The 17,155-nt window shown below is 41.9% G+C and overlaps 14 protein-coding genes across 14 annotated transcripts; 9 read left to right on the top strand and 5 right to left on the bottom strand.

Moving 5' to 3' along the window:
- Window positions 1-4: 4 nt before the first annotated feature.
- On the bottom strand, window positions 5-1,423 carry EROM_040780 (asparagine synthetase-like protein; the record flags this gene model as incomplete). Its single annotated transcript, XM_009266068.1, has 1 exon — window positions 5-1,423. The coding sequence occupies one exon, from the start codon at window positions 1,421-1,423 to the stop codon at window positions 5-7; it is 1,419 nt and encodes a 472-aa protein (XP_009264343.1).
- An 82-nt stretch (window positions 1,424-1,505) lies between these two features.
- EROM_040770 (hypothetical protein) lies at window positions 1,506-2,345 on the top strand (the record flags this gene model as incomplete). Its single annotated transcript, XM_009266067.1, has 1 exon — window positions 1,506-2,345. The coding sequence occupies one exon, from the start codon at window positions 1,506-1,508 to the stop codon at window positions 2,343-2,345; it is 840 nt and encodes a 279-aa protein (XP_009264342.1).
- A 51-nt stretch (window positions 2,346-2,396) lies between these two features.
- EROM_040760 (Nop5-like nucleolar protein) lies at window positions 2,397-3,638 on the top strand (the record flags this gene model as incomplete). Its single annotated transcript, XM_009266066.1, has 1 exon — window positions 2,397-3,638. One exon carries the CDS (start codon window positions 2,397-2,399, stop codon window positions 3,636-3,638), a length of 1,242 nt encoding a protein of 413 aa, XP_009264341.1.
- A 61-nt stretch (window positions 3,639-3,699) lies between these two features.
- Window positions 3,700-4,254, bottom strand: EROM_040750 (recoverin-like calcium-binding protein; the record flags this gene model as incomplete). Its single annotated transcript, XM_009266065.1, has 1 exon — window positions 3,700-4,254. The coding sequence occupies one exon, from the start codon at window positions 4,252-4,254 to the stop codon at window positions 3,700-3,702; it is 555 nt and encodes a 184-aa protein (XP_009264340.1).
- Window positions 4,255-4,320: 66 nt separating this feature from the next.
- Window positions 4,321-4,890, top strand: EROM_040740 (putative vesicle transport V-snare protein; the record flags this gene model as incomplete). The annotated part of the gene is made up of 1 exon (XM_009266064.1): window positions 4,321-4,890. One exon carries the CDS (start codon window positions 4,321-4,323, stop codon window positions 4,888-4,890), a length of 570 nt encoding a protein of 189 aa, XP_009264339.1.
- Window positions 4,891-4,988: 98 nt separating this feature from the next.
- On the top strand, window positions 4,989-5,234 carry EROM_040730 (small nuclear ribonucleoprotein F; the record flags this gene model as incomplete). The annotated part of the gene is made up of 1 exon (XM_009266063.1): window positions 4,989-5,234. One exon carries the CDS (start codon window positions 4,989-4,991, stop codon window positions 5,232-5,234), a length of 246 nt encoding a protein of 81 aa, XP_009264338.1.
- Window positions 5,235-5,300: 66 nt separating this feature from the next.
- EROM_040720 (eukaryotic translation initiation factor 6) lies at window positions 5,301-6,047 on the top strand (the record flags this gene model as incomplete). Its single annotated transcript, XM_009266062.1, has 1 exon — window positions 5,301-6,047. One exon carries the CDS (start codon window positions 5,301-5,303, stop codon window positions 6,045-6,047), a length of 747 nt encoding a protein of 248 aa, XP_009264337.1.
- Window positions 6,048-6,135: 88 nt separating this feature from the next.
- EROM_040710 (hypothetical protein) lies at window positions 6,136-7,179 on the bottom strand (the record flags this gene model as incomplete). Its single annotated transcript, XM_009266061.1, has 1 exon — window positions 6,136-7,179. One exon carries the CDS (start codon window positions 7,177-7,179, stop codon window positions 6,136-6,138), a length of 1,044 nt encoding a protein of 347 aa, XP_009264336.1.
- Window positions 7,180-7,269: 90 nt separating this feature from the next.
- Window positions 7,270-13,242, top strand: EROM_040700 (U5 snRNP pre-mRNA splicing factor Prp8; the record flags this gene model as incomplete). Its single annotated transcript, XM_009266060.1, has 1 exon — window positions 7,270-13,242. The coding sequence occupies one exon, from the start codon at window positions 7,270-7,272 to the stop codon at window positions 13,240-13,242; it is 5,973 nt and encodes a 1,990-aa protein (XP_009264335.1).
- A 54-nt stretch (window positions 13,243-13,296) lies between these two features.
- On the top strand, window positions 13,297-14,586 carry EROM_040690 (seryl-tRNA synthetase; the record flags this gene model as incomplete). The annotated part of the gene is made up of 1 exon (XM_009266059.1): window positions 13,297-14,586. One exon carries the CDS (start codon window positions 13,297-13,299, stop codon window positions 14,584-14,586), a length of 1,290 nt encoding a protein of 429 aa, XP_009264334.1.
- Window positions 14,587-14,648: 62 nt separating this feature from the next.
- Window positions 14,649-14,987, top strand: EROM_040680 (60S ribosomal protein L22; the record flags this gene model as incomplete). The annotated part of the gene is made up of 1 exon (XM_009266058.1): window positions 14,649-14,987. One exon carries the CDS (start codon window positions 14,649-14,651, stop codon window positions 14,985-14,987), a length of 339 nt encoding a protein of 112 aa, XP_009264333.1.
- A 63-nt stretch (window positions 14,988-15,050) lies between these two features.
- Window positions 15,051-15,635, top strand: EROM_040670 (6-phosphogluconolactonase/glucosamine-6-phosphate isomerase/deaminase; the record flags this gene model as incomplete). Its single annotated transcript, XM_009266057.1, has 1 exon — window positions 15,051-15,635. One exon carries the CDS (start codon window positions 15,051-15,053, stop codon window positions 15,633-15,635), a length of 585 nt encoding a protein of 194 aa, XP_009264332.1.
- A 50-nt stretch (window positions 15,636-15,685) lies between these two features.
- Window positions 15,686-16,189, bottom strand: EROM_040660 (hypothetical protein; the record flags this gene model as incomplete). Its single annotated transcript, XM_009266056.1, has 1 exon — window positions 15,686-16,189. The coding sequence occupies one exon, from the start codon at window positions 16,187-16,189 to the stop codon at window positions 15,686-15,688; it is 504 nt and encodes a 167-aa protein (XP_009264331.1).
- Window positions 16,190-16,376: 187 nt separating this feature from the next.
- EROM_040650 (type 2 peptidyl-tRNA hydrolase) lies at window positions 16,377-16,844 on the bottom strand (the record flags this gene model as incomplete). Its single annotated transcript, XM_009266055.1, has 1 exon — window positions 16,377-16,844. The coding sequence occupies one exon, from the start codon at window positions 16,842-16,844 to the stop codon at window positions 16,377-16,379; it is 468 nt and encodes a 155-aa protein (XP_009264330.1).
- Window positions 16,845-17,155: the final 311 nt, after the last annotated feature.

Here is a 17,155-nt window from a genome sequence, read left to right as displayed (position 1 = left end):
ACAGCTATATTTTCCCTTCCATTTTGAATATCCCACTTCCATACTGCATTGCCTTTTTTGGAACTTTAGAGACACATTCAAATCCTTCTCTTCTCAAAACCTCCCTTATCACAAACTTTCTGTCTCCATTCATCATGAGGATATCCCTTCCCACTCTTAAGGAATATTCCACCATTCCTGAATCTAGAAAAGGAAATCTACATTCAACTTGATTGTCTGAGATAACCCTGTCATCTCTACAAACATTGTGATGGGAAATAGTAAAAAGGTCAAAGAGCATGTCTCCCCGGAACTCTCCTCCTTTATATCTATGATATCCCCCAAACATCTCATCGGCCCCTGACCCAAGATACCCAATCTTACTGTATTTCCTCGACTCCCTTGCAGTGAAGAACAACGTTGCACCTATGTTAAAATCCATGCGTCCACACTTCGGATGTATCAACTTGTATATGTGCTCCTTAAATGCTCTGACCTCCTCTATGCTGACTTCGTTTGAAACAAAAATGAATGCCCTTTCCCTGAACCTTGAGCAAAGACTTTCAAACCCTCTTTTCCCCGTATCCCTGTCCCACGATGGCCCAAAAGATGTGTTTATCAAGTAAATCCTTTGGCAGGGATCTGTGGAATAATGTAAGAATATTGTCACAAGCATCGAATCCACTCCTCCGCTGAAAAACACACAGATGTTTCCCTCTGAAACCCTTCTTTCTACAGACTTCCTGAAGGCCTTGCCGAACTCCTTAACCACATCGTCGACGTTGTTTAGATCTTCCTTGTTCGCTTCCACACCGCTTGAAGCCAAGTACTTCTTCAGGTATTGGTACTTTTTTGAGTACTTCTCATTATTGAGGCGTTTCAGTATTACATCACTCATGGACATATACTTCTTAACAATCCTGCTACTTTTGGGCCATTCACTCAGACTTTTTGTTACCTTGTTGTACGAGTATATCAGCATGGGATTTATCTCCTCTAAGTACCCTACAGAAGAAACGTAGAATGGACTCAGTCCGTATCCCAGGCTTCTTCTTCCTATGTCGTCTTTAAAGAAATACACATAGTCTCCTATCATTAATATCATGGCCATTTCGTTTTCATATCTGTTGATTTCCTCGTAAATCCTGTCTATTGTGCTTTCCATACACGAATCTGCTCCATCGTTCAAGAGTTTATCGACTATACTTTTGATGAATAGTGTATCGCTAGGTTCCTTATTATAGACCTCACCATTGTAAAGGAGTATATATCTATGACCTACTACAGGCTGCTTAATAGACTCTCTTATTGCAAGCACTGAGGAAATTGCCACAATGTTCCCCATATGTATCCTGTTATAGTGGTCTTCTCCTCTGTTTCTCACAAGCAGGGCTATCTCTTCCCATGCAGAATTCTCCTCTTCAGAAAGAAGTATTCCACACATCAAGGATTGAAAGCATCCCAAGAAATATAGGTGAACAGTGAGGAGCCTGGGTGGATCGATTAATCCAACTCAGTGCCCTTGCATGAAGTCATTTGTAAGAAGTGCAGGCCAGAGAGGAATGGAAAAACTGTCAACAGGAATATCTGGGCTAGATGCCATACTCGGAGAATGCTTCACAAGAGGGACATCCATTCTTTTACTAGAAGACGAAAACTCTCGGATTCACTCGACAATCCTAAAGGTTTTTCTTTCCGAAGGTATCTACAACCAAGAAAGCACACTGGCTGTGGTGAAGGAGGGCGGGGATGTGGAGGTATATGACACCGGATCATCCATGGAGCAAGAGAACGAAGACAGGATGGTAATAGCCTGGAGGTATTCCAAGTTATCACTGGGAAGGCCTGCATTCAAATTCAATCTTTCCAAGAAAAAGAGGTTTGATGGAATTTTACTTTCTGGAAAGAAGGCAACACTAGAAAGCATTTTAGACATAGCAAGAGAAGAAAGGGAGCTAAGGATAGCAGTGTTCTCGCTTGGATCGCCAGCCTGGAGACTCTCTGGGTATGAGGAAAAGAAGATGATGAGGTTTCTTTTTGAACTTAGAAGACTTTCCAGGATCAACAACCACATATATATGGTTTCTGCCCCTGGATTCATGATGCCCGATGCAAACTTCAGCCTGTACTTTGATACAGTGGCAGAGTTTGACTCAAATATATTCAGCCGTTTCTGTCCAAATTACAATGGGGTCCTGGAGTTTAAGAAGATCGGAGGCTATGGATGTCTTCGAATCAACTCTCTCGAAAGCTTGAAGTACGGTGTGAAAATAAGGAAGGAAAGCATCTGTGTGGAGAAAGTCGCCATGCCGCCGGAGGATGTTAAGCCGCCTGGGAATTCTTGTATTCAAGATAAAACCTTCTAAGGCTTGGCAGAGGTACACCTCTATTTTTTCTATTTTTTTCTACCGCTATTTATGATCTATTTGGTGGAGACTGTTGTTGGATATGCACTTCTTGACAAGGCAGAAAGGTCTGAGGAAGTGCAGCTTATTGAGAAATACAAGTTTGCGAGTATTGATGAGGCACTTGAGTCGTCTGCGCTACTCCTCAGAGGAGAGATCCCAGGCAATCTAGAAAACTTTGTGAGACTTGTGGAGGACAAAAGCAAGGACACTTTGGTTGTGAGCGATCAAAAGTTGGTAGAGCCTCTAGAAAAGATGTTTTCAAGAAAAGTTGTGTGTTCCCATGATGATGTCCTGAGGTCGATAAAGTTGGATGTACACAAGTATTTCGATATGAGCTGGGCCGAGTATTCTGAAAGGATCTTATGCTTAGCACATAAGATTTCTATGGAGAAGATCAATCTCGTACCTGAGAAGATCGACACGATGGTGATCCAGTCTGTATCTCTACTAGATGACATGGATAAGGACATAAATCTTCACTGCATGAGGCTCAAAGAATGGTATGGATTTCACTTCCCCGAGCTATCTTCGATTACAGATAACAACAGAGAGTATCTTAAGCTTGTTGTTGCAATTGGCAGGAAAGGAAGCATTGATGAAGAAAAGAAGAGGATGCTCAGAGATATGGTTGGAGATGACTGTGAAAAGATTGTAAAGCTGGCGGAAACGAGCATGGGTGTTGCAATGGACGAGGAGGATGTTCTGAACATATTGGAAGATGCAAAAGGTGTACTTCGGAGCTTTGAGTTTAGAGATGAGCTAGTGGAGTACATCCGAGTGAAAATGGAGGGGTTGGCACCTAACATAACGTCATTGGTTGGAGAAGTTATTGGAGCCAAGATGATAAGCAAGGCAGGGTCCTTATCCAATCTCGCAAGGATGCCTGGATCATCCATACAGATGATGGGGGCTGAGAAAGCTTTATTCCAGGCTCTGAAGTCAAAGACAAATACCCCAAAGTATGGGATTATCTACGGGTGCTCTCTCCTAGGGCAAGTAGCTTCTCAGAATAAAGGAAGAATAGCTAGAAGCTTAGCTTCGAAGATTGCAATGGCAGCTAGAATTGATTCCTATGGAGAAGAGAGGACAAATAAGGTGGGGATAAGGATGAGAGAGAAAATTGAAAGAAGAATCAAGGATCTGGAGACAAGAAGCAACTCTGAGAAGAAGGTAGCTAAAAAGCTTAAGTATGAAGTGAAGCCAGACTTTTATGATGACTCGAAGGATTCCAAAAGGATCAAAACAAAATGACTACATTAAAGCACATTGCATTGGTATAGTATTTTAGTGGTTAGTTGCTGCTTTCCCTCTCTTAGCTAGAGAATGGAACTAGCATTTTAAATAGCTTTTCATTTCTTACGGAGAGTACCTTGAAGTCCTCGAAAGTGAGGAAGCTCTTGACGGTTCCAACGGAAGCAAAGATCTCGTCAGCTATTCCTTCGGAATCTATCGAGACATCGAGTGTGTGTGATGTCATGTCAGCAAGATATTGAATAACCTCGACTATTTCCTTTTTGGATACAACACCGTCGTTGTCCTTGTCATAGAATCTGAATATCCAACGCAGCTTTTCATGGTCACTCCCCTTAATCAGTATACTGTATGCTATCAACAGTTCATGGAAATCAATAGCTTCAGACTGGCTTATGTTGATGGTTTCAAAAAGCCTCTTGGAGAAGTTTGTGGGAGAACCAAAGGGAAAGAAGTCCCTGAAGATCGTTTCCAGATCATCTGATGTCATATAGCCGGTTGGGAACACTGATTTGAATGAAGAAGACCATTCTTGAATATCTTTTGGAGGAAAGTGAGAGAACTGCCTAGCATCTTCCTCTGCACTGCCAGGGATTGTGCTTGAACTTGATCCCATGGGGTGTTTTGTTTTAACCAACTAGGGATGGTAATTTAAACAAAAGAAAGATCGAGGAGCTAACCCATGCTATTCTTTTGTGTTATTTCGCTTGTAGTGTGCTCAAGGATTCAAAAGATACTGAGGCCCGGAGTCAAGGAGGTGTACTGGGCCATTCTTGACAACGAGGATGTGGAGCTTAACATCCAGTTGAACCAATACTCGGACATGCCTGTGTACTACAAAGTGATCAAGCCTGGAGAGGTCGAGGAAGACAGCGGGATCGGAGAAGAGCTTGTAGAGGGTGTTGATTTAAGATATACCACACCCGGGGCTTACAAGATCGAGGTCTACAACGACGGGTCTGAGAAGGCTTCCATAAGCGTTTACACCGATGTCATGTCCTCCGGGGATGTTGACAACGATAACCTGGCGATTAAGAACCTGTTTCTTGATCTAGAAGCCAAGCTCATGTCTCTGTACAGAACGAATACACGGCTGAAAACAATCCAGGAAAACAACATTGCAGAGGCCAAGAGAATCCGGAACGGATTATACATAATGTTTGCAATCCCGATCATGTATGTCATCATAGGACTTGCTAAGCTGCATACAACAAAGGCGATGTTTGCTCCGAAGAAAGGATCCCGAATTTAATAGTTCTCAATTAAATGGTCTATGGAAAGCTAACAAATGAATTATTGGTGGGACCTGTCCCGAATGTTTATTCTGATCTTCCTTGATGCACCCTGAAGATGAATGAAGCCTGTGACAAAAAACCCCCGAAAGAGAATCCAAAGCAGTTTCTTCAAAGAATGAAGAATAGAAATGTTTCTGTTTGTTTGAAGTGGGGACAAGTCTATGAGGGAGTTCTTGTCACATCAGACAATTACTTCAACGTACTTCTGGACGAATGTGTTGAGAAGGAAGGGGAAACAAGTACGAAAGTTGGAGAGGTTTCCATCAGATGCAACAACATCAAAAGTATATCTGAGGGGTGAAGTGCCTTCAAAAGAGTTCCTCGGGATGAAATGACGGCCTTGGTGAAAGTCTATTCCTGGTGGAAAATGAAAAATTCTCACAGGCCCATGTCATACAGAATAGATTTCGAAGGCAGCTCTGAGATAGGTGCATACATGACTCTCACCAATACATATTGTGTGGTTGGGAGGAGTCAATCGAATAATGTACTCAAGTTTCTTCAGGAGAATGTTTCAATTCCGATTGTTGAGACAACCATCAATAGCATTCGAAGTGTCGGATCACAGTGTAGAGGCAACAGACATGGGCTGCTTGTTCCGCATACAATAACAGACCAGGAGATAATGCACATAAGGAACACTCTACCGGAAAATGTTATAGTGAGGCGAATTGAGGAGAGGCTGAATGCTCTAGGAAACGTGATTCTTTGCAACGATCATGTTGCAATTATACATGCAGACCTTGATGAAGAATCTGAGAATCTTATCAAAGATGTCCTACAAGTTCCTGTCTATAGGCATAATATAGGACATGAGCCGCTTGTTGGAACCTTTGGAGCATTGAACAACCAAGGGATGCTAGTCCACCCCCTGACTAACCAGGAATGCCAAAAGGAGCTTAGTGAGCTTCTCGAAGTGAATGTGATTGCAGGAACGGTCAACGGGGGAAGCCCATGCATTGGAGGTGGTGTTGTTACTAATGACTGGATGTGTGTTGCTGGAGCCAAGACAACTAACGTGGAGATGACAGTGATTGAAAGTGTGTTTGATCTTAGTGGAGACCAGGATTTGGAAGCCCGAAGAAGAGCCATAGTGGACACCATTGTCAGATGAGGATCATAAATAAAAGTTATGCCTTTAAAGTTTTTAATTGGAAGGTGCATAACCTACCTAGGATGGAGAACTGCTCATTTCCTATAGTTCATTTCCTATAGTGGTTACCAAACATGAGAAGATCTTTTTTAAAGGACATATAATCTGGTACCAGATCTCTGTTCCTCGGCCTATCGATCATTCCCTGGAGAAGCATCAAGATGTTCATCAGTATATGTGCCATACTACTACTGTCTATCAACACATTTACCTTTTCGAGCTCATTAACCATCCCTATTCTTTTCATATGGTACTGGACAATGACTCTGAGGTCCTTTCTCCATGCCTCACCATTACTTTCATGCATCACGCCTCCTGCAATTCTATTGACAATTACTCTGTATTGGTTCTCCAAGGAAGCACTTGGCCCATCCACGTCCCTGTACCCCGAGAATCTGCTACCCATCAAAGAGGTCTTTAGAGGTGGATACTTCCCTCTTAGTCTATTTGGGTTGATGCCTTCCTGCCCCATGATATAGTGCTCCTCCTCCATTCTGTCTAGAAAGTCATCGAGCTCCCTTTCCTCATCGCTCATTCTGTGGTAGGACCTTCTTTTTTCCTTGTCTACAACTATATGGTGCCTTTTCTTGGATTCCGACATCCTGCTGGCTCCATCTAGGTTCCCTTGAGCTCTGTCGCGCCACTTACTCATGGCTTCTATGTGCTGTCTTATGATTCGTGGGTCAGTAGAGGGATAGAGCTGCCTATTATCCAGGGCATCTTCGGTTGCCCTAGCAATATCATCTATCTTTTTAATACTCCCAATATTCCAGTCATAGGATATGTATTGGCCTGAATATTCTACATCCTCTCCCTCTAGAAGCTTGTTCCTCAGTGCCATTTTTTCCATGTACAGCTTTCTTGCAATGTCAAACCTTAGATCCTTACAGAAATCAACGGGAGATGAATAACCATTCTTCTTATATGTCTCAAGCACCTCCTGATAAATCTCTTTCCATCTCTTTGGGTGAATGTATCCATACATTGTTGCAATATATTTTGTTACCGAAGCTTCATCCGAAACACCATAAATGTCTACTGCTTTGGAGACAACTAGCTTTTCTGTTGCTGTAGATTGTGTCCTGGCACCCATACCTTTCCTTGAGGGAAACAGGATTCTCGATTCAAAATCCTTGGAATATCTTTTAGAAAAGAGTATTTGGCTATTGAGGATTACCCTGCCATGGCACCTAATGTTAGGAAGGAGAGGATGCCGCCAGAGCATCTTAGAAGAATAATAAAGGTTTCAAGAGACATGCATCCCTCTTTTATGGGGGCAATGAGGTATGTGCCGTATGCTCTCCACAACCTCATGAGATCGATGCCCATGCCTTGGGAGTCTATCAGATATGTGGATGTTCTATACCACGTCTCTGGTCTAATTACCTTTGTCAATGAGAAGAGAAGAGTGGACGTGAAGGAGCATAGAATGAGATGGAGCCATGCAAGTGCAAGGTTCTCATCTGAGATGAAGAAAAGAGGGTTTGTACGTGTTCTAAGATATCCTGTGTTTGATGACGATGATCCTGTGGTAGATTACGGAAGCATAATGGGTCTTCCTGTTCCGGCTGCCATTGGGGACGAAGGGAAGGAATGGAGGGATGTTTTTGAAGATGTGGATGAAAAGTATATGTTTAATTGCAAGGCATTCTTAATAAGTAGGCACGTTGGAGCACAGATTGAGAATGGGCCTTATGTTGCTGAAAGCAGCTCTGGAGTGAGTGTGATGGAAAGAGATGTGGGGAGTGAAAGAATAGCTTATCCTTACCTCTATAACAGGAGCACAAGAATACAGGTTCTAGAGAAAGCTCATTTAGGACTCCGGAGTTCGTTTGGAAGTGAAGATGGAAAGGGTGGGACTCAAAGGAAGGAAAAACATCCTGTAGACATTCCATTGTTAAAGGGATATTGTTTTCAAGAACGACCGGGTGGCGAGCCCAAGGTTAGGAATCTTCTTAGAAACTATACAAGAAACATAGAGAGGAAGAGAAAAAGAAGGCCTTCTACACGTATTCTTAAGGAGTTAAAGAATACAAGGTACTTCCAAAGGACAGAAATAGATTGGGTTGAAGCAGGGCTCCAACTAGTATACCAAGGGCACAGGATGCTTAGCGAGATTCTGAGAAGGAAAAAGCTCAGCTACCTTGTCCTTGACTGGAATTTCAATCTGAAGCCCATTAGACAGCTGACAACAAAAGAAAGAAAGAAATCTAGGGTTGGTACGTCTTACCATCTAACGAGGGAAATGCTTAAGTTTGTTAAGCATCTTGTGGATATCCATGTTCTGTTCAGGCAAGGAAATATAGACTGTTATGAGCTGATGGGCAATGTAGACCATGTGTTTAATAATGTAGGGGTTATCACTGGGATATACCGATATAAATACAAGGTTATGAGGCAAATCAAGCAATGCAAGTCATGGAAGAGGCTTTCCAGCTATGTAAAGATTGAAGGATGGGGAGAGCAGTGGAGGACATGGTGTTTTATGTTTAGAGGGCATATTCCGTTGCTTGGAAGATACATCTCTGGGCTGGTCACAAGGATAGCTGAAGGAAGGGATTACAATCCAAAGCCTCTATCAAGGCAGAGAAGTGAAAGTGGATATGACATTGCATTGAAGAGGCAGATTGTGGAAGAGGTTTCATCGGTTCTTCATCATTCACAAGTAAAAAGGCTGCTCCAGCACTTTGGTGAGGCATGGAGGTGTTGGAAAGCAAATGTGCCTTACCACATTGTACACGAGCATATTATGGAGATAAGCACGAAAAGAGATGTTTCGACATCGCTTGAGAAGGAAGGCATTAAAGAGACCTCTGGGGGTATTGGCCCGAATTTGGAAAGCCTTAAGTCTACGATTGAGGTTATCAAGAAAGGGGAGGGGAATGCAGCGATATCTTCTTCCCAGAGCCTGGTTACGTTTTCAGATAGGTTTGTATCTGAGTTGGAGATGATAGGGAATGAGGTTGGAGTCAGGCATCAGAAAGAGCTTTTTGAATTACAAGAGATAATAGATAAGTATATTCGTCTGAAATCTGAATGGTATATTGAAAGTGCCACTAATATGGAAAAGAAGAGCAAAAAAGAAGAGAAGAAGCGGCTTGGGAAGATTTCAAGACTTTACATGAAGGAAAGAATGGCTGAGCAGGTGGAGTATCTAGGAAGCCCATTTCTTAATCCTTCTGAGGCCGTTGCTATTTACAGGTTATCGGCAGAGTATTTCCGGAGCAAGGAGATTGGAAAGATAACATTTCCTGAGAAGAATGAAGAGAAATTCTTAAGTATTGCTGTGGACAGGCTCAAGAAGAATGCAACGCCCGAGGAGTCTGATTTTTTTGATAAGGCATTGGAAGATTCAGCGGGCACCATTTTCAAGATAAAGAAATCACTTCTTACACAACGGTCGTTTAAAGAGGTTGGAGTTGTTTTGAAGAGATATGGAGACGGAGGTGCCGAATGTTACAGCGTCTCGTATATGGAAAGGCTTGTGGATGCATTTCTTTGTGCATATTTGTTCCATGAGTCCGATAGGCTTAACATCTTCCCTGAATTCATCAAGCCTGGGGATGAGATAGATATAAAGGCACTTCTGGACTTCTGCGAAAGGATATCCTCATTTAAACCAAGTGGATCTGAAAGATTCTTTCTTTACGAAGGAAGATATGAAGGGATCATGAGGATGGCTGATAACAACCTTCTCTCGAAGCTGTTTAAGCTTATTCTGGACCCTACTTTAGCAGACTACATTATAAGCAGAAATAATTGCCAGGTGTTTTACAAGGACATGGCATATACAAACCATGTTGGATTTATCAAGGGATTCCAACTCTCACCGTTTGTATATAAGTTTTATTCGTTTATTATTGACCTGTGTGTACTGGGCGAGGATATTTTCATGGATGATAGGAGTAATATAAAGATGTACTTCAGACATATGGACGACATCTACATTCTGCTGAAGCTTAAAAGAGAAGAAGAGGACACCTTGGTTGAAGACTATGGTATTGGAAGTGAAGGGATGGAAGAGATTGTGAAGGGACGAAGAAGGAATTATTTTGATGATGTATCCAGAGGTTTTGATGACGAAAGACAGGTTTCATTTTTCAGAGATGATGGAAATGAAAGACACCGAATTCTAGAGAAATGTATCCACGCTGAGATTGCAACAAGGCTATTGCCTTCTCTGGGAAAGATTAAGTTCAAAGGATGCAATGCATTTCCATTCATCAAGTTTTCGATGACTGGGATTGATGTACTTATTTCATCGGATAGGATCCATGAAAGAAGCTCATGGAAGCTATCGAATGGGATGTATGCAAGCCTAGCTGTGAGTGAGGAAGGCATAGAGATGTTTGAAAGCAATATATCACATATTGTGAGCACTAGTGGGTCTGCAACCTTTCTTAAGGTAGCAACAAGGTGGAATACACAGATTCTTGCATTTGTAGGGTATTACAGGGAGTGCATCCACGATACTAAGGGGCTGGGTGAGAGGCTTAGAAGATCGGAAGGATTGATCCAGAATGTGATAAAGAAAGGAATAAACTCGAAGATGCCTGTAAGGTTTCCTCCTGTTATGTTTTATGCGCCTAAGGAGATGGGGGGACTAGGGATGCTAAGTGTTGGAGGAGCAAGGGTTTTCCGAGATGACCTGAATGATTCTGAAGAGGAGAAGGACACCATACTGCCCATGATTATGGATTATATTGACAGATGGGATTATGAGTTCTCTGAGTCTAATAGGGTATGGAGGGAGTATGGCAGAAGTGGAAGGATGGAGCCCGAGAAGGGGATTCCACGAATGAGTACACTTCTCCAGAGGAGTAGGTGGCTACTTTATGACCGAGGATTCAGGATGATAAACATGTTCAGGAGATATTGGGGCAAGCCTGACTGGTTCTGGTTTACAGACACAAAGCATGATGGCAAGCTATGGAGCATGGAGAGATACACAGCAGATTGCTTGAAGAGTTTTGGAGGGGTTGAAGGGATTGCAAGCCATACACTTTTCGGAGCAACATATTTTAGAAGCTTCAGTAAAGTGTTTTGGGAAGATATGAGTGTTGAAGGAAACAGAAGACTGACAAACGCACAAAGGATGGGACTGAGCCAGGTTCCCAATAGAAGGTTCATTTTATGGTGGTCACCAACCATCAACCGAGGAAATGTGTATGTTGGGTATCAAGTCCAGCTAGACCAAACCGGGGTACTGATGCATGGAAAGTTACCTACGCTGAAGATTTCGTTTATTCAAATTTTCCGGAACCATCTATGGAGGAGGATACATGAGAGTATTACCGAGGACTTGTGTGGAGTATTCAAGAAGTACTGTGATGTTAAAAGATTAGAAGTGCATGGAAAGAAGAGTTATAGATTTGGAAGTAGCTGTGCAGATATTCTTTTATCGGGCGATTTTTATGTACACTCGCCAATGTCTATTTCCGAAGAAGCTAGTGGAGATCCAGTGAGGTGCGATGGGCTTTGGATTGATGTTCAGCTGCGATGGGGAGACTATGACAAAAGGGATTCTCATAAGTATGCAAAGGCAAGGTTTATGGAATGCACTGGAGACCCACAGACTCGATATCCTGCCGATAATGGATTTGTTGTGGTACTTGATTTGTGTTACAATACATGGAGTAGTTATGGAAACCTGAATGGAGAGCTGAGGGCTGTATTGGGAAGGTCTATGGAAAAGATTATAGTGGAGAATCCCATGCTCCATGTACTCCGAGAGAGGCTCAGAAAGGCACTTCAGCTGTATACTTCTGATGTCGAGGCTGTTAATGATAGTGCAGGCCTGTTCAACTCGGGACTCCTTGTTGACACTAAAGCCTTATTCAGGAAGGAGAAGACGGTGTTTATATTTGATCCTCATAGTGGGAATTTGTATTTCAAGAGTTATTATGGGGAGAGTAAGAAGATTAGACAGACAAGGTTGTTAGTAGCTAGGGACGTGTTTCTGATGGGGGAGGAGCTTAACAAAAGAAATGTTGTTGTGTCTGAAAGTATGATAAATGCAATGGAGAACCTCATTATAGACCACCCATCCATATGTGTCAAGACATGCCCATCAATACCATTATTTTCTAATGTGGCAAAGATCAAGGAGATTGGTATGGAAAAGAATGTCCGGAGTATTAATCTGTATGAAGGGTGGAAAGAAACGGGTAGATTCACAAACTTCTGTAGGGTTCTTCTAGTGATGCATGGAATGGATGTTGATGAAGCAAAGGTTAAGGATCTTGGAATCAATAGTATATGGCCTGAGATCAGTGATGACGAGTGGATAAAGAAGGAAATCCAGCTAAAGGATCTCATAGTTGACAAGTATTGCAGCATCCATGAGATGGAGCCCTCGAGTCTATCTCAGAATGAGATAAGAGATATAGTGTTTGGGTTCCAGGTGAGTGAAGGCGGAGGAGCGGATGAAGGGGTCATAGATGCAAGAGTCAAGAGCAAGAAGGCATTTAAGGGGTATGGGAATGTGTCTTTCATAGGAAATGACGGATGGAGAAAGAGATACATGACGTTAGACAGAATGGTCAAGAGTGGAGAGCTACAAAGGTGGATTTCGGATACTGTAAAAGAAGGATCTTACAAAACAAAGGCTGTGGATGGATGTGAAGTTAAAGAAGAAGCTCTAAAAATCCCGTTAAATTTGATTAGAGGATTCATGGAGTTGGTAGATCCTCATGCCTTGGCCTTTGGGCTGGTGATTGAAGGAAACCCCATTTCGATTGGACTAGTTCCTCAATTTACGTCGTTGTCGGAGATCCATTCTTCGTTGTTTGTTCCATCTGCTAATATTATCGGAATAGTGATGAACGGAAACGACCTAGCGATTGTAGACATTTTATGCGAAAGATACAAGATAATAGAGGGGATGGCAATACTGATAAGTAACAAGATCAAGGTGATGAAAAGAGATGAACGAGATTGGAATGAAGTAGAATTTGCGTTGAGTATGGACATAGGGGTTTTTTACACACCTGGGATGTGGAATTACAGTTTTGCAAGGCCTTTTTATGACGATAGATTGGAGTATGTGTGGAAGGTGGGGGCACCACACAGATTCTATGATGGGACTTGTAGAGTTGGACACTTCTCTGAGTTCTGGAAGGAGCAGGGAGTCGAGGAAGAACCACAAGAGAACTAAAGAAATATCTTTAGTTTGAAACTTGAATAAAATTGTTTGGGTGTATCCCTGGAGATGATTGACATTAACCTTATTAGAGACCCGAAGACTCGTGAAGAGGTTGTTGAAAGTGAGAAGAAGCGATTCCGAGACGGAACGGCTGTTGGAAAGGCCTATGAACTGGATAGAAAGAGGATAGAAACGGCGTTTAAGCTTGACCAGATCAACGCTCGAGTTAATCAGCTGAACCGAGAAGTAAAGTCTGGGTATAAGCAAGGAAAGAAGAAGGAGGATGAGGAGCTAGCCAAGAAGATTGACGAGATAAAAAACCTTTATGATGAGGCAAAGAATCTTAAGGAAGATTCTGGGAGAATCGAAGAAGAGTTGAATAAGGTTATGAAGGGGATAGGAAACATTATTTCTGAGGAGGTTGTGGTTAGCAACGATGAGAAGGATAACTTGATCGTAAGATCCTACAGAAGTGGGAGAAGTATACAGAGGAATCCTCAGCCTTTTTCTATGCTGATGAAAGATTTCACGCATTCGACTGCAGGAGCAAAAGTGATAGGGCATAGAGGATACTATCTATCTGGTAAGATGGCCCGACTGGCTCAAGCCCTTACAAGATATGCTATTGACTTTCTTGAAAACAAAGGCTACACTTACATCCAAACACCTGTGATGCTCAGGAGAGATGTAATGGCAAAAACATCACAGCTGAGTGATTTTGACGACCAGCTCTACAAGGTCGAGGATGACTTGTATCTAATAGCAACGTCTGAGCAGGCCCTTGCTGCATTGTATATGGATGAAAGAATGATTCCCCAGGAGGTTCCGAAAAAGCTCTGTGGGCAGTCTCTTTGCTTCAGGAAGGAGGCTGGAGCACATGGAAAGGATAATGCAGGGCTATTCAGGGTTCACCAGTTTGAAAAGATTGAACAGTTTGTGATATGTGAGCCTTCTGAGTCCCGAAAGCACCATGAGGAAATGATAAGAGTATGTGAGGAATTTTATCAGTCATTAGACATAAGCTATAACGTTGTGAGTATTGTATCTGGAGAGCTCAATGATGCAGCAGCCATAAAGTATGACCTTGAAGCGTATTTCCCAAATGCAGATAAGTACAGAGAATTGGTTTCTTGCTCGAATTGTACAGACTATCAGTCAAGAGAGCTTGAGATAAGGTATGGTGTAGTTAAGGAGAACAATCGTAAGGTTTATGTCCACCTACTGAATGGAACCATGTGTGCCATCCAAAGAGCATTGTGCTGCATTGTGGAAAACTATCAAAAGGAAAATGGAGTTGGTATCCCAGATGTCTTGCAAGGATACTTTGGTGCAGACTTTATTGAACTAAGCTCTTAAAGTCAAATATGGTTCCGGTGCCCGCTCTTCTGAAACCAAATTTTTTCACCCCAATAAGGTGAATGGCAACAGCATCTGAAAAGACCACAAGGAAATTTACTGTTGACTGCACAAAGCCTGCATCAGACAGCCTAATCTCCCCCTCAGACCTGGGGGCATTTCTTCAGCAGAAGATCAAATGCAATATGGGGAAGAAGGAAAAGCTCCTCCAGATAAATGTGAATGGAAACATTGTTGAGATAAGTGTTACCGGAGGATTCATAAGCAAGCAGGGGCTGAAATGGCAGACAGGGAGGTTTTTGCATATGAAAAAGCTCAGAGCTTTTATCAAGATTTTTGCACAAGGCCCAGATGGGTTTGAGCTCGGATACATTAATGTCGAAGAGGGCAAGGAAGAATAAAGTCGAGTTTTTTCTAAACTATTTGGTGTTCTCAGGTCTTTGGCTGAAAGGTATTAAACCCCTATGAATGTTTTATTTACAGAAGACTTTAATGGAGAGATATACAAGATTCTGAGGGAATACTGTGGAAAGAACCTGGCATTGATGATTTCCGGAGGATCGTTGCTCCAATGCCTTGATGATAAAAGATACACAGATTTGGATACCTCGAGATGGAAGATATTCTATTCAGATGAAAGGGAGGACCAGAATTACTTGAACTACACAGCATCAATGGGATTCATCAGTAAAACCAATGGGAAAGTGTATAAAATATGCACATCGAGGCCATTAGAAGAAGCCGCCAGGATGTATTCCACGGAACTGACAGATATCGATGTATGTCTTCTTGGAATAGGTGGAGATGGCCACATATGCTCTCTTCCTCCTGGATGCAAGGAGCTAGACTCCGATGACTATGTGGTAGCTTTGGAAGGAAACTTTCCCGTTTCTCCAAAAAGGGTGAGTATCACACCTAGGTTTATTAATAAGAAGATTAAGAAGTTATACTTCGTGGTTCCAAACAGCAAGAAAAAAGGGGTCCACAGTCCAGACAAAAGTATAACCCAGAGGATTACAAGAGGCTTTTCAGTAATCTTAGAGAAGTAAGGGATATCGTCTTATGTCCAGGAAATAAATGAATTGTTTATTAGATCAAATCACCTACAAAATAACAATCCATAGCACATTCCAACTGTCCATCCCAAGGAAATAAATTCGGCGATACAGTGAGTCAAGTAGAACCAGGTGTGGTTCCTATAGATGTAGATGTTCAGATTGGGAGATAGATTCTTAGTCTTGTCTTGATCATATGTATAAAGAACTATCATGTCGGCAAAGGTCAGAAATAACATTAAAATCATGTGTACCCACAGAAAGGCATTATTATCTTTCTTATCACTCCTCTTGAATGTCAAGGCCAGGAGAATTAGCTTGACCATCAATGGAAGCAACAATATGGGAGTACACATTACCCCACTTTTGAAAGCATAAAAGTTCACCCATGGATCATTTGGATTGTATTCCATTTTCAGAATGCCAGGAAAGTTGTGAATCTTATGCACAGCAGGATTGACAAAAATATGCTCGATCATATCAGACATACCTATCTCTAACACTTGATATACAAAAAACGCCATGACTGTTATGCATGGGATATACATAAAAATCGTAGGGGATTCCCGTTGGATTAATTATATAGATATATGAGTAATGATTTGAAGGTTATAAATTTGTATATTTTCATTCAAATTTGAGAGATTGTGATGTATACTTATGCTTCGTCATAACAACAAGATGGTTACCTAATCTCAATAAAATATGGGCACAATTGATAGAATAGATAACATTTTAATATAACTTCAAGTGGCCTGAGATGGGTGAGAGATTGGATCTCAATGCAGGACCAAGTATAAGGACTGTGTTTGCTCCTGGAGGGACCTGAGTTCTCCCAGCATCACACACCTTGTGATAGTATATGCCGTTCTTCTTGGCCAGCCTTATTATTTCTTGAATCTCATTCCCAGATGCCTTCAGCACTATCTTTGCCTCCCCATTTCTTTTCCACTCGTGAAGTAACTCTTCATTCCTAAACAAGTAGTACATCACACAAGACATCCCGTGGCAGATCTGGGAAATGACTTTGCCCTTGGACATAGAGTAATCCATGTTGATTATAATGTTCATTCCATACTCTCCTTTCTCAATAGGCTTCCTGGCCTTCCAGCACCCAACTCTCTTTATCTTCACTATATAGAGAATCAGAAGGAAGCAAGCCATCTTCCAGAAATTGTTGGCCATCACCATCGGAACCCCCATTTGAGGGTAGGAAGAGGAAAATTCTCTATAATGACTTTATTTAATTACACAGCAAGCAAGAGGTAATTCCTACAAATAGGATTTGATAGGAAATTATTATTAAAGACATTAATTCGGAACATCATATCCTTGGGAGAACTTATCTATTTTGCTTTTACAAAGGCTGTCAGTACATCCTGTCTTACTAGACTTACACTCTTGCCCCGAACATTTGCTAGAATACAGTACAATTCCTTGCCTCTTCCTTCCAGATTGAAGACTTTTATCCACATACTCCTCGAAGTCATTGCCCCAGCTGTCAAGAACATTAT

The sequence above is a fragment of the Encephalitozoon romaleae genome, chromosome IV (assembly GCF_000280035.1).
Source record: "Encephalitozoon romaleae SJ-2008 chromosome IV, complete sequence".
Taxonomy (NCBI): Eukaryota; Fungi; Microsporidia; family Unikaryonidae; genus Encephalitozoon; species Encephalitozoon romaleae.
This window is presented reverse-complemented; position numbering and strand designations above follow the sequence as displayed.